This window comes from Hyperolius riggenbachi, chromosome 6 (genome assembly GCF_040937935.1).
Source record: "Hyperolius riggenbachi isolate aHypRig1 chromosome 6, aHypRig1.pri, whole genome shotgun sequence".
NCBI classification, from domain to species: Eukaryota; Metazoa; Chordata; class Amphibia; order Anura; family Hyperoliidae; genus Hyperolius; species Hyperolius riggenbachi.
This window is the reverse complement of record NC_090651.1, coordinates 320,319,846-320,333,412: the sequence shown is the minus strand read 5'-3', so window position 1 is coordinate 320,333,412 and position 13,567 is coordinate 320,319,846. Positions and strand designations below refer to the sequence as shown.

At 47.4% G+C, this 13,567-nt stretch overlaps 1 protein-coding gene across 2 annotated transcripts in view; it reads left to right on the top strand.

The window, feature by feature from the left end:
- Window positions 1-3,517: 3,517 nt before the first annotated feature.
- RIC8A (RIC8 guanine nucleotide exchange factor A) overlaps window positions 3,518-13,567 on the top strand; it is a 69,769-nt gene continuing 59,719 nt past the window's right edge. Inside the window, exon 1 of one of the 2 annotated variants that reach the window (XM_068241380.1) lies at window positions 3,518-3,703. In XM_068241380.1, the coding sequence (XP_068097481.1) occupies window positions 3,620-3,703 (84 nt within the window). In that variant the 5' untranslated portion in view covers window positions 3,518-3,619. The remainder of the gene's footprint in view (window positions 3,704-13,567) is intronic. The other variant, XM_068241381.1, reaches the window with a different exon arrangement.

Here is a 13,567-nt window from a genome sequence, read left to right as displayed (position 1 = left end):
AATGTAAAATGTTGGGTTTTATATATGTCAGATATCCGCTGAGTTATGGCATACTTGGAGAAACTGCCAATTCTGTCCCTCAGACAATAGGGGCGGACTTCAGCAGCCTGAGGTCAGATTGTTAAGGGTGGAGTAACCTCTTTTGTTACCATCCACACCCTCTGGCAGAGAAAGGGATAAAACCGACTGACACTCAGCCTGGAGAGAGAGACCCCAGCCATCCTGTACCATCACGGATTTGGGCTGGATGATAAAAGGATTTATACCCATTCCACAGAACTTTCCAGAATTGTACTACATATCTTCTGTGGGACTTGCCGCAAAGGACACGGTAACTTGAAAAACTGCTCAGACTGTAATCAGCTATTATTTTCATATTGAACCCTTATTATTTCTGTATCAATTTGTTTCTATTGCTATATTTTGTTCTGCATTATTTCTTTAAATAAACAATTAAAAAATCGTTCGTCTAAGTGCTGTTCTGAAACAAATCTCTGCCAAAAGAATTCACATCTTCAAAGAGAGACATGTTACCATAACTGTTTTGATATTAAATATTGTTAGTTTTGCTATCTCTAGAAAGGTTGTCAAATTAACCCTTTTTCCTACAGGATTTAGCTAGAGTTAGAATTAGCGCATTCGCACGCTTTTATTGCGGATTGGTGGCAGCGACCTGGCCTCTATATGAGAGCACAGATTGTATCGATTGTATATTCAATCGAAATTGGACTGTGTGTGGACTCACCAACCAATCCAAAAGGTTACTTTGCCTGCAGTTCTGACTGTCTTCAGGATTCCCTCAGGGTCTGAGGCTTTATGGTAAACTGCAGCAAAGGGAACAGGAATTGGTGGGTGAGTGCGCATACGTCACAACCTTGAGATCAGCCTTCATGAAGTAGAAACATTGACTTTGCTCCTGCTTTGCCCATCCTTCATCATGTGACCTGCTCTCAAGCCTAGGCACAAAACAGGAAATGCAAGCGTGAGAGCATCATTATTTATTCATGGAAAGAGAGTTTTTCCTGTGGATAATAATGAGTTTTGGCAATGCTCACGTTTCTTACTGATTCAAGGGAAATTCAGTTTTTCAAATAACCTGGAAAGCAGCAGGCGCCTGAGCGCCAGGCGGTATCTCAGCACAAAGGCAGACAGAGGGCACAATCAGGGTGCAGACAAAACATGTGCCACCCACTCAGCTATTATTGCTGTGGTTTTGGCACTACAACCTGTCCAGCCGTTTGCAAAATAGGAAGTTTACATTTAGAACAAATGAAATGTGAGGAACCCAGTGCTGACAGCTACGGCCCAAATACTCTGAGAGGAAACAACCAGCTGGGCAGGTGAGGAGGAGGACAAGAGCGGGCTGAAAATTTGTGCTTTCTGCATTTAGCACATAATGCGAGACACTGGTCTTCTGGAAAATCTGACATACAAATGACTGACTCTCCTGTCATTAGGTTCAGTTTAAAACGTTTAAAAATATAAAGCTTACAGATATGTTATGGTGGCCATACACTTGTTAGATGTGGTGAATGATATGAACCGTTTACCACCTTGTCTCACCAGATAGTAATGGGATGCTGGAAGAAACCCCAAGTGAGTAAAATTAAACTTATTTTTTCCCAGGTGTGCTTTAAACGCACCCTGAACACTGCATAAAAATGAAATTTGGACTTACCTGGGGCTCCCTCCAGCCCCCGGTCCGTGGTCCTGGTCCCGGCTTTGGTAAGTCGCGCGTGCGCGACCATTGGCTCGCATCATCACACCGGCAGGCGTAAGAGTCCTGCGCATGCGTAGTTCAGTCTTAGAGAACCACGTCGGAGGACCTCGTGGGCTATGGGGGGGCTGGAGTTTACCCAACTTCCTGTTACATGTGAATCTTACTTAGGGCTCATTCACACTATGTGAGTTGCAGTGAGAACTTTTGACGCACTGCACATACTGTGCATTTTTCATGGGAGCATGAAGGTCCATAGACTTTCATTTTTATCATTTACACCTCAGCAGTGAGTTGCTGGGCAGTGTATTTCAACTTATGGGGAGTTTAAACTCATGGAAATGCTCAACTCACAAGCCCATTCATGAGTTTTTATTCATGTATTTTAACTCACTAACTAGTGTTGATTCACAATGGCCCAGGTGAACCAATGAGAATTTTCTCTGTAGCTGGAGGATTCCTATGCCTTCTTTTGCAAACTAGCAGGAAGCCCTATGTTTCCTGGTCTCCTGGAAGAGTGTGAACAGCGGCGCAGAATTTCCACAGAGAAGGTGAGTGTTTTTCTTGCGTGGGGATGGGCTTCCATCATATACAATTTGCAGTGTTGCTGCTCAGACTTCACATTTGTGGTCTGTCCATTGCATCATGCATTTGTGTTCCCTTTGACTAAACGCATCAGATTGATAACATACGATGCACTTACTATCTGTATTTGCGTTACATTTCTTTACGGCTGCACTTTTCACTTAAAGTGAACCTTAACCGAGTGGTAAAAAAAAAAATAAGTTTTACTTACCTGGGGCTTCCATCAGCCCCCTGGAGATGTCCTGTGCCCGTGCCATCTCTGAACGATCCTCTGGTCCCCCGCAGCCAGCCTGCGCGCGTCCCAGTCGCCGTACTGCGCATTTGCAGACACACCGCACATGCACAGGACGGCCACAGCGATGGGAGCACGATCGAGGTCCGCGTTAAAATGAAAGTGGCTGGCTGCGGGAGACCGGAGGATCTTTCAGAGGACGTCTGCAGGGGGCTGGTGGAAGCCCCAAGTAAGTGAAACTTTTTTTTTCCACTCGGTTAGGGCTTGTTCACACCTAGGGCGTTTTGTGTTTTTTTTAAAGCGCTTGTGCAATGATTCCCTATGAGAGTGTTCACATCTGAGCGGTTCGTTTCCGATCCGCTCAGCAAAGCGCTGCCTGTACCATTTTTAGGGCGATTTTGCTACAATGGCAGGTATAGGAAAAATGCAAAACACTATTAAAATCGCTTTGTGCTGCGATTGCGTTCGTGCTTTTAAGAATACATTGTATTTATTATTTTCCGGGTCAGAGTTCATTTCCTGACTTGGGTCAGGAAGTGAATAAAGAAATAGCTCTGCAAAAGCGCTTTGAAAAGCGATGTACACAAAATCGAAGCGCGCAGGTAAGCGCCGGGAGGAGAAAGAGAAATTGTGCAAAAAATTGAAAATTGCTGGCTTCAGCGATTTCGATTTTAGGTTTTGGCTGATCCATGCATTTAACTAAACTGAAAATTTAAAAAAAATAATATTTTTCTTAAATATACTGTAATAAATAATAGTAACCGCAAGTTAAGCATCAGCAGTGCACGCAAACACCAGCAGAAACCTGGCTGCCCTCAATCACCAGCAGCAGGCTTATAGCATTGCATGACACTGACAGCTATGGATTTGCATCATCCATTTAAATGAGCACTTGTAAAAGAATCATCATCCTCTCCGTGCAGCATCCCCATCCAGACACGTTGTGCGAGGTGTGATATGCCGTTAGCCCCGCCCCTCGCTGACGTCACCCTGCCAGGGCAGAGCCAGGAGGAAGAGCAGCGCTGCTTGCCCCACTTCCTGCTACACAGCGCAAGCAGACTGGGCACCTCACCTCTCTGCCAGCCATGGAACTGGATGCCATCCTAGACAAGCTGGAGACTGGGGAGCAGGAGCTGGTGCAGAAAGCTCTGACTGAGTACAACAAGGAGGTGAGAGAGAGAGAGAGAGGAGGGATCTGTCTGTGCATCAGGGGGAAGCCTTGTCTTGTTTTCAGCCTAACTATAGGGTGGGATTGCATTGCATGGAGTAGAGATGGTAATGCAGTGTTTTCTGCCTGGAGTGACACTTGCATTGGTGACTGTGGCTGCTGTGATTTGCATAGGCTGTTCTGTTTATGGGGATGCACACTTTTTAGTGTATAGCTGCCTCTGTGCATAAAAGCAGAGAGAGGAAGTTGGCAAATCCTCACATAAACAGGATCAGTTTAGTTGGACAGGGCTTACAGCTTTGTATTAAGTGTATCGCCACTCAGAGATCTGGGGCAGGGCTGCAATCAGAGTGGCCAGATCCTTATCCAATAACCTACTGCTGTTAGAAATGTATTTTGTTAAAGTGAAACACTAGTTCAGAATAAAACCTCAGCTCACCTCTCTATTATTATTATTATTATTATTATATTGGAAGAATACTGTTTCATTATTATGCATTTGATGTTAGGCCAGAAAGATGAAATGGGCCCTAGGCATGATAGCAGTTTTTGTCCAGTGCTGATGGTCACATGGCTTTACCCATAGATGCTAGTGTACTTTAGGAGACCCAGGTGGAAACCTCAGTGCTAGTCTACTTTAGGGGAACCAGCAGGAAACCTCATAGGGAGATTTAGGTAACATGATTAGGTGGACAGCACCCTCTCGAACTGCTAGTTTTTCAATAGGTTGTAGTAAATTATGCCCACACTATTAGCCAATCACAACTCTTTGTGCTGTAGAGGGTGCTGTGATTGGACAGCTGTTACCTATGAAGTTTCCTGCTGGGTTCCCTAAAGTAGACTAGCGCCACAACCACATAGGGAAATTGAGCGAACTTGATTGCGAGGTTTCCAATACGTTGTAATAAACTATGCTCGGTACTTATCTGTTAGCCGGGCGCATCCTCTAGGTGGCGACAAAACTCCACCAGCGTTACATCTTTCCCTACTATCCATGTCGGCCTGGAGGGGGAATAGTAATTAGCGCCACCTGCCGGATGCGCCCGGCTAACGGATAAGTACCCTTTGCTCACACTATTTGGCCAATCACAACGCTCTGTGCTGTAAGTGGGCACTGTGATTGGAGAACTGTGAGGTTACCTGTTGGGTACCCTAAGGTAAACTAGTGCCACCTTTTACAGAGTAATTTATGTCCTTACAGATTATCAAGAACTTTTGAATCTGGATGATAACATTTATTGGCTAAAGGCTGCCATACACTGGTCGATTGCCGCCAGATTGACCAACAGATAGATCCCTCTCTGATCAAATCTGATCAGAGAGGGATCTAATGGCTGCCCATACACTGCACACAGATTTTGAATTGATTTCAGCATGAAATGGATTCACAACCTATGGAGCTGCCGCCTGCTCACCACCCCCATTTGGTCTCCCCCGGCCAGCCGCAATGATATTACCTATCCGCTGGCGCGAGTCTCCGAGTCTGTGCTGTCCCTTTCTCCGGCTGGCCTCCTTCTCCATCTCCTCTTCACTTCCTGTCCCGGCCTGTGACAAGTGGAAGCTCAAACAGTAGAGGGCGCAGCACGGACCTGGGGACTCGCGCCAGCGGGACAGGTGAGATTATTGCTGTCGGTCATCACCGAATCGAACGCCACTAACGTCGGGCTCCTGACCTGCCAGCGCTCAAGTGAAATTTTCCACCTGCACAGATCGACTGAATCAAACTATTTTGGATGGAAATCGGTCAACATTTGCGTTAATTTCACAGCAGATTCGATCACAGTGATCGAATCTGCTGTATATCGGCAGAAAATCGACGTAGTGTATGGGTACCTTAACTTAGAAGAAAAGGAATAAGCATTCGGCTAATAAGCCTTCTTCAGACTCCATAAGCTTACTCCTTTTCTTCTAAGTTAGCCAATAAGTACTATCAACTAGGGATGATCAATGAGATGCCATTTTTTTTATGCAAATGTGTGCAGTTTGAAAACGGACCAATCAATTTAAACCCAGGTTTAAATTGATTGGTCCATTTTCAAGCTGCATATATTTGCATAAAAATTAGCATCAACTCGGAAAAATGTGCATATCTATGATCATCCCTACTATCAACCATTCAAAAATTCTTGCTTTTACAGATAGCTAATACAGTGCAGTACTCTACTGCTTCTAAATACTATTATTATTATTATATAGTATTTATATACCGCCTACATCGTCTGTAGCGCTGTACAGAGTATATATAGCCCTGTCACTAACTGTCCCTCAAACGGGATCACAATGTAATCCCTACTATAGTTGTATGTAATTACCACCAGGAATAATAACTTTATTTATTGTTTTTATAATACTTGGTGATTGTTTTGAGTGACATCTGCAATGATCGCCCTACAGGCATGAATATTTCCTCATGGGGGGGGGGGGGTGGATGACATGCATTCCGCTCTGAACAACAGTCATAGTACTTTCACTGATCCATGTATGTAACTGACACTGTAATGTGCTGCAATTGAAAGTCTGTGAACAGTCCACACCGCGCCAGTTGCGATGCATCATAACAAATGACATTGTTACAACACAGAACATCCGGTGTTGCTAGAATTGCCCACTTTGGCATGCTCAAAGATGCTCAAAGTTAGTTAAAGGACAACTGAAGTGAGAATACAGAGGCTGCCATGTTTGTTTCCTTTTAAACAATACCAGTTGCCTGGCAGCACTGCTGACCTATTTGGCTGCAGTAATGTCTGAATCGCACCAGAAACAAGCATGCGGATGATCTTGTCAGAAACGTCCAATCTGCTGCATGCTTGTTCAGGGGCTATGGCTAAAAGTATTACAGGCAGAAGATCAAGAGGCTAGCCAGGCAACTGGTATTGCTAAAAAGGAAATAAGGCAGCCTCCATATTTATCTCCTTTCAGGTGTCCTTTAGTGAAGGTGCATATTGGTCAGTTAATTATTTGCCTGGTTACATTGCATGCCACTGCAAATGTTGTTTTTTGTAGCGTGATGTGTACATTATAAGGCAATGTACAGCTGCTTGATCAGGTGATTATGTATGTCAGGACCAGAAACCCACAGGAACTTGCATGGGAAGGAAACATTAGACAGAAGAACTATTGTACAGATCACTTGATGAGCCATTCTTGCCTCACTGATTACAGATTGTTCCAAAAATTTCCCAATCGATAGTCTACAAGGTTGGCTGCAGGTCTGTCATTGTGTACTAACCTGTAAGCTGGCCATACGGTCTCGATTGGAATAGAAGACCGGAGGCCAGATCTCAGCCATATAAATCCATTTATTGGTACTGCAGCAGATTACATAGCGCAGACAGCCATAACTTTTCCGCCCTAACACCCTTCATCAGATGCATACAATCTCGATTGAACAATCTTACCACTTTCATGTAGTATAAGAGCTTACCTAAATAACCTGTTCAAAATAGTATCAGTAAAGATGGTTAGTGAGATGCTTGCATGCAAATTGTATGCAGATTGGACAGGGCCAAGTGAATGCACTTCTGGTCAGTTTTTTGATTGGCCCAATTGCAAGCAGGATGCCGTTTGCATTAAAATTGCATGCATGCCAGAACTATTAACATCTTATTTTCCGTCCTTTATTATCAGTCTGTTGGCCCTGAAGGTGCCCACTAATGATCCAATGTTGATTGTACAATCATACCACATCTGTAATATGAGGGACTTCCTAAAGTATTCATTCAAAGTGTATTCGCTGGGTTACCTTTCTACTTCACAGATTTAGTAAGATTGGACAAAAAAAGATTGTATTATCAGTGGGAACCTTTAGGCTCTGTTCACATTGGTCAGTTGCATTGCAGAGTAATTCTGCATGCTAACCCACTGCCCAAACAAGTCTATGGGCCTGTCCACGGCTGTCTATACAAGTCTATGGGCCTGTCCACGGCTGTCCATACAAGTCTATGGGCCTGTCCACGGCTGTCCATACAAGTCTATGGGCCTGTCCACGGCTGTCCATACAAGTCTATGGGCCTGTCCACGGCTGTCCATACAAGTCTATGGGCCTGTCCACGGCTGTCCATACAAGTCTATGGGCCTGTCCACGGCTGTCCATACAAGTCTATGGGCCTGTCCACGACTGCCCAAACAAGTCTATGGGCCTGTCCACGGCTGTCTATACAAGTCTATGGGCCTGTCCACGGCTGTCTATACAAGTCTATGGGCCTGTCCACGGCTGTCTATACAAGTCTATGGGCCTGTCCACGGCTGTCTATACAAGTCTATGGGCCTGTCCACGGCTGTCTATACAAGTCTATGGGCCTGTCCACGGCTGTCTATACAAGTCTATGGGCCTGTCCACGGCTGTCTATACAAGTCTATGGGCCTGTCCACGGCTGTCTATACAAGTCTATGGGCCTGTCCACGGCTGTCTATACAAGTCTATGGGCCTGTCCACGGCTGTCTATACAAGTCTATGGGCCTGTCCACGGCTGTCTATACAAGTCTATGGGCCTGTCCACGGCTGTCTATACAAGTCTATGGGCCTGTCCACGGCTGTCTATACAAGTCTATGGGCCTGTCCACGGCTGTCTATACAAGTCTATGGGCCTGTCCACGGCTGTCTATACAAGTCTATGGGCCTGTCCACGGCTGTCTATACAAGTCTATGGGCCTGTCCACGGCTGTCTATACAAGTCTATGGGCCTGTCCACGGCTGTCTATACAAGTCTATGGGCCTGTCCACGGCTGTCTATACAAGTCTATGGGCCTGTCCACGGCTGTCTATACAAGTCTATGGGCCTGTCCACGGCTGTCTATACAAGTCTATGGGCCTGTCCACGGCTGTCTATACAAGTCTATGGGCCTGTCCACGGCTGTCTATACAAGTCTATGGGCCTGTCCACGGCTGTCTATACAAGTCTATGGGCCTGTCCACGGCTGTCTATACAAGTCTATGGGCCTGTCCACGGCTGTCTATACAAGTCTATGGGCCTGTCCACGGCTGTCCATACAAGTCTATGGGCCTGTCCACGGCTGTCCATACAAGTCTATGGGCCTGTCCACGGCTGTCCATACAAGTCTATGGGCCTGTCCACGGCTGTCCATACAAGTCTATGGGCCTGTCCACGGCTGTCCATACAAGTCTATGGGCCTGTCCACGGCTGTCCATACAAGTCTATGGGCCTGTCCACGGCTGTCCATACAAGTCTATGGGCCTGTCCACGGCTGTCCATACAAGTCTATGGGCCTGTCCACGGCTGTCCATACAAGTCTATGGGCCTGTCCACGGCTGTCCATACAAGTCTATGGGCCTGTCCACGGCTGTCCATACAAGTCTATGGGCCTGTCCACGGCTGTCCATACAAGTCTATGGGCCTGTTCACAGTACTGCGGTGTAACTGATGGCATTATTCTAACTCGCTCCATACAGGCTTTGTATGAGTCTATGGCCAGTCTCCATTGCAGTTCACACTCATTAAAATGCATGCTCTATGCAACTGACCACTGTAAACCGAGCCTTAGGGCTCATTCACACTTAGAAGCGCAAAACGCCGGCGAGTTTTGCGGGAGTGATTTTTTCCCATGATTTCACATGGAAAAATCACTGGACACTACAGCAATTTTCCCGTGATCTCATTTAGCGCTTCTATAGCACTGAAACGCGATCGCTGGGAAATCGCCTGAAAATGGTGCAGGTGACTCATTTGCGTTTTGCAATTTTGGGCGATTTGTAGTGATTAGCGCAAATCGCGCAAGTAAGAACAGGCCCATAGGGTTTTATTACACTAGCGCTTTCAAAAGCGTTATGTTCTCCCCGGGCTCTTTTAGCTGGGTGCTCCACCCGGCTAGATTTGGTGACCACCCGGCTGTCATCGGCTCACCTCTTCACCTCCTCCTATGCTGTAAGCAGAGTTGCCCTGCATTTTCATCTCGCCCCACCCGGCTACTATTTCATGCCACCCGGCTACTATTTCATGCCACCCGGCTGGCAAAAAATTCTGGGGAGAACATAGCATTTGAGCATTTTGCAGAGATCGCGGCAAAACGCTCTAGTGTGCCCATACATTATTTGATTTTACGCGCTGATCGACCTTTGGATCCTATAGTATGATTTTATCGGAATCTGTACCGCAACATGGCCATTCGATCAATCTTTCAATCGCTCTCCACCTTGCTATCTTCCTCCAATAAGAAGCTAAGCTGCGAGCCTGGAGTACTTCCTGGGTTGCGGCTTAGCTTCCGATTGGAGGAAGCTAGCGAGGTGGAGAGCGGTGGTGGGAGCTAAGCTATGGAGGAGGCGATGCTAGAAAAAGTTATTGACAGCTGCAAGGTAAACAAAGCAGGCTAGCGACAAGCAGATTGTTGCTAGCCTGGCGATATTTTCAGGAGGGACTAGCGCGGCAATAGAGACACTGAGGCATGTCATTGTGCACATGACATGCTTCTGGGTCCTATTAAGATTGAATACATCCGCCTCAGGTTCTCTTTAAGTGTTAGACAATGCACACTCTATGTAATGCACCCAGTAAGGCTCCCTTGTCATCCTGTAGTAACAGCAAGTTTTATTTTTGTCTTTTGCTAATTTGGATGACTCCAGTTCTCCTTTCTTCCTCTGCTCTGTCACACGGCTGCTGTTTCCAGCGCTGATGACATGTATGCTAATTCAGCAGCGGTCTCCGGCGGCTCAGCTGACACGTACAGCGGGGTGACTTCCTGGTGATTAATGGGCTTACTACTACAGGTATTGAGGGTGTCCCAGATAATGGGGGAGACGCAGCGGAGACAGAGCTGCTCATTGGCTGACACCAGCAGTAGTGGCTCCCGTTCAGCAGGGGAGTTAGCGGCCCTCCCATCCGTCTTGTGCTGCCCACCTAATTTTAGAGCTTTTCAGCATTATTTGAAAGAACAATTAGGCATTCTGGTGCTGTGATATTAATAGCAGCCAGTCTGCCTTGCCCCGGTCCCTGTTCCCTTTTCTCCGTTTTTCCTAATGTATTTTTAGCTGCTGGCATTTTCCCTATGGACTAAAAGAACACAGTGAATTGAGCACAAGCAATAATACAGGCTATAGAGAAAACCCAGAGTTCAGTTAGAAATATGCACTGTGCAGACTGTATTAAAGAAAACCTGTAACAGAAAAAAGTGCCCCTGGGGGGTACTTACCTTGGGCGGGGGAAGCCACTGGATCCTATTGAAGCTTCCCCCGTCCTCCTCTGTCCCACAGCGGTCTTGCTGGGCCCCTCAGAACGGCGAGCATGTAAATATATACCTTTCCGGCTCCAGCGCAGGTGCAGTAGCAGCGCTCGGGATCAGGTGGAAATGGCCAATGCCATTCTGGTCCGCTCTAGTCGTCTGCGCAGTAGAGCGGACCCGATTGGGATCGGCTATTTCCACCTTAGCCCATTAGGGAGCCGCTACTGCGTCTGCGCTGGAGCCGAGGAAGGTAAATAATGCAGATCATGCTACTGTGCCTTTGCCACAGCATGACAAATTGTCGACTGTGCTTTTTGAGGGGCCCAGCGAGACCACAGAGGACAGGGGAACTCTCGATAGGATCCAGAGGCTTTCCCCTCCCGAGGTAAGTGCCCCCCAGAAGCACTTTTTTCTGTTAGAGTCTCTTTAAAGGGAAGGTTCAGGGAGGGTGGGTAAAAAATAAAAATCAATTTCCACTTACCTGGGGTTCCTCCAGCCCGTGGCAGGCAGGAGGTGCCCTCGCCGCCGCTCCGCAGGCTCCCGGTGGGCGACCTGGCCAGGCCGGCTGCCAGGTCGGGCTCTTCTGCGCTCCAAGGCCCGGCACTTCTGCGTCCCACGCCGGCGCGCTGACGTCATCGGACGTCCGCCGGGCTGTACTGCGCAGTAGTTCTGCGCCTGCGCAGTACAGCCCGGCCACCAGAGACCACCGGAAGCCTGCGGAGCGGCGGCGAGGGCACCTCCTGCCTGCCACGGGCTGGAGGAAGCCCCAGGTAAGTGGAAATTGATTTTTATTTTTTACCCACCCTCCCTGAACCTTCCCTTTAAAGGGCCACTATAGCAAAAAAAAAAAAATGTAAAATTTAAATGACATGTAAACAGATAAGAAGTACATTTGTTCCAGAGTAAAATGAACCATAAATGACTTTTTTCCTACGCTGCTGTCATAGGTAGTAGAAATCATCTGACAGAACGCACAGGTTTTGGGCTAGTTCATCCTTTTCATGGGGGATTCTCAACATGGCCTTCATTCGTTATAAAGACTCTCCCTGAAAAGGATTTATAACAAACTATGCTCACTGCACACTTTATTGACAGTTGGAGGAAGAAATTGCTTTTGAAAATAACGAAAACCCTGACACCCCCCCCTCCCCCTTCCCCCATGAGGTGATGGGCTAGTCCAAAACCTGTCGGTTCTTTCAGATTTCTCTTAGCTACTATAAGTGACAGCAACGTAAGAGGAAAGTAATTTGTCTCATTTTACTCTGGAAGAAATGTACTTCATATTTGTATTTGTTTACATGTATTGAAAATGATTTTCACGATAGTGGTGCTTTAAGGTGAGACAATCACAGAGCCCCATTTGTTTTTGCAGCACAAAGCCACATCTCTTGCTGCAATTTAGCTTGCCAAAACAGTCACTTGTGTTTCCTGTACTGGAAACAATATATGGCTTGTTTCTTTGTTACTGATGTTATATTTCTTAGCTGTACTACACTGACAATTCATTATCTCATAAGTTTATTCTCACTTCAGATTCCCTTTAAAGGGATACTTAAGTGAGGTAAAAAAAATGAGTTTAACTCACCTGGGGCTTCCCTCAGCCAGCTGCCGCTGATTGGTGCCCTCGCAGCTCCGCTTCGATGCTCCTGGACCCGTTGGCGACGACTTCCGATTTCGCCGTCACCAGCCGACAGGCATGGGAACGCGAGTGATTCAGAATCAGTTTATTTCGCCAAGTACAACGGGGATTGTACCCGGAATTATTTTTGGCTCATACAGGGTCGGAGATGGTACAAACACATATGCGTGGTGGGTCACCACATACAATTAGGTACAGTATAGTAGTACATAAGTAAGCATATACACACATAATACAGCACATGACTAGTGGAGGACGCATGGGGCGGTCTGGAGTGCTATGTGAGGGGAGCAGCCACATCTACCGGCGGCGCTTGCTCTGCAGCAGTTCCAGATGCCTCGCAGTGTGTAAAGGAAAGAGAGGATAGAAAAAGAGAGAGAGAATGATGGCTAAAGAGAGAATGAGGAAAAGAGCGAGAAACAAAGCAAGAGAAGAGAGACAGAGGCAGAGAGTCCCCCTTAGGGCTGCAGATTGTGCACAGTCAGATAATCAGTCCGAAAAACCATGTGCTCCCCTCCGAACTGAGGGGGTAGCATAGCTCTGGCTTGGTGCCCAGTCTGTGAGCTGGTCGGGCCTGGTGGAGTGTAGATGTGATGGTCGTCCTGGCAGTGGCCCCATCAATGGTGGACTGGCCTGTGCGAGAGTTCAGTGTCTGTGAGCTGGTCGGGCCTGGTGGAGTGTAGATGTGGCTAGATGTGATGATCGTCCTGGCAGTGGCCCCATCAATGGTGGACTAGCCTGTGCGAGAGTTCAGAGGAGAGGCGCTCCTCCACGTGGGTGGCCTGCCGGGCTGGGGGCGGCGGATATCAGGAGAGGAGCTCCTCCACGTGGGTGGCCTGCCGGGCTGGAGGCGGCTGTGGAGACTACCTCTGGAGTGGCCAGCAGAGCCGCTCTTGCAGTGAGGAGCTCCTCCACGTAAGTAAGCGGCGGCGAGTGGGTCGGCTGTAGGTGGCAGTGCAGCGGGTGTTGAAGTTGGAGCGGCCAGCAGCGCCCGGAGGTCTCCCCGGGGCCGATCAGCTGCAGCCCGCCGACAAGAACCGCGTGCAGCGGCAA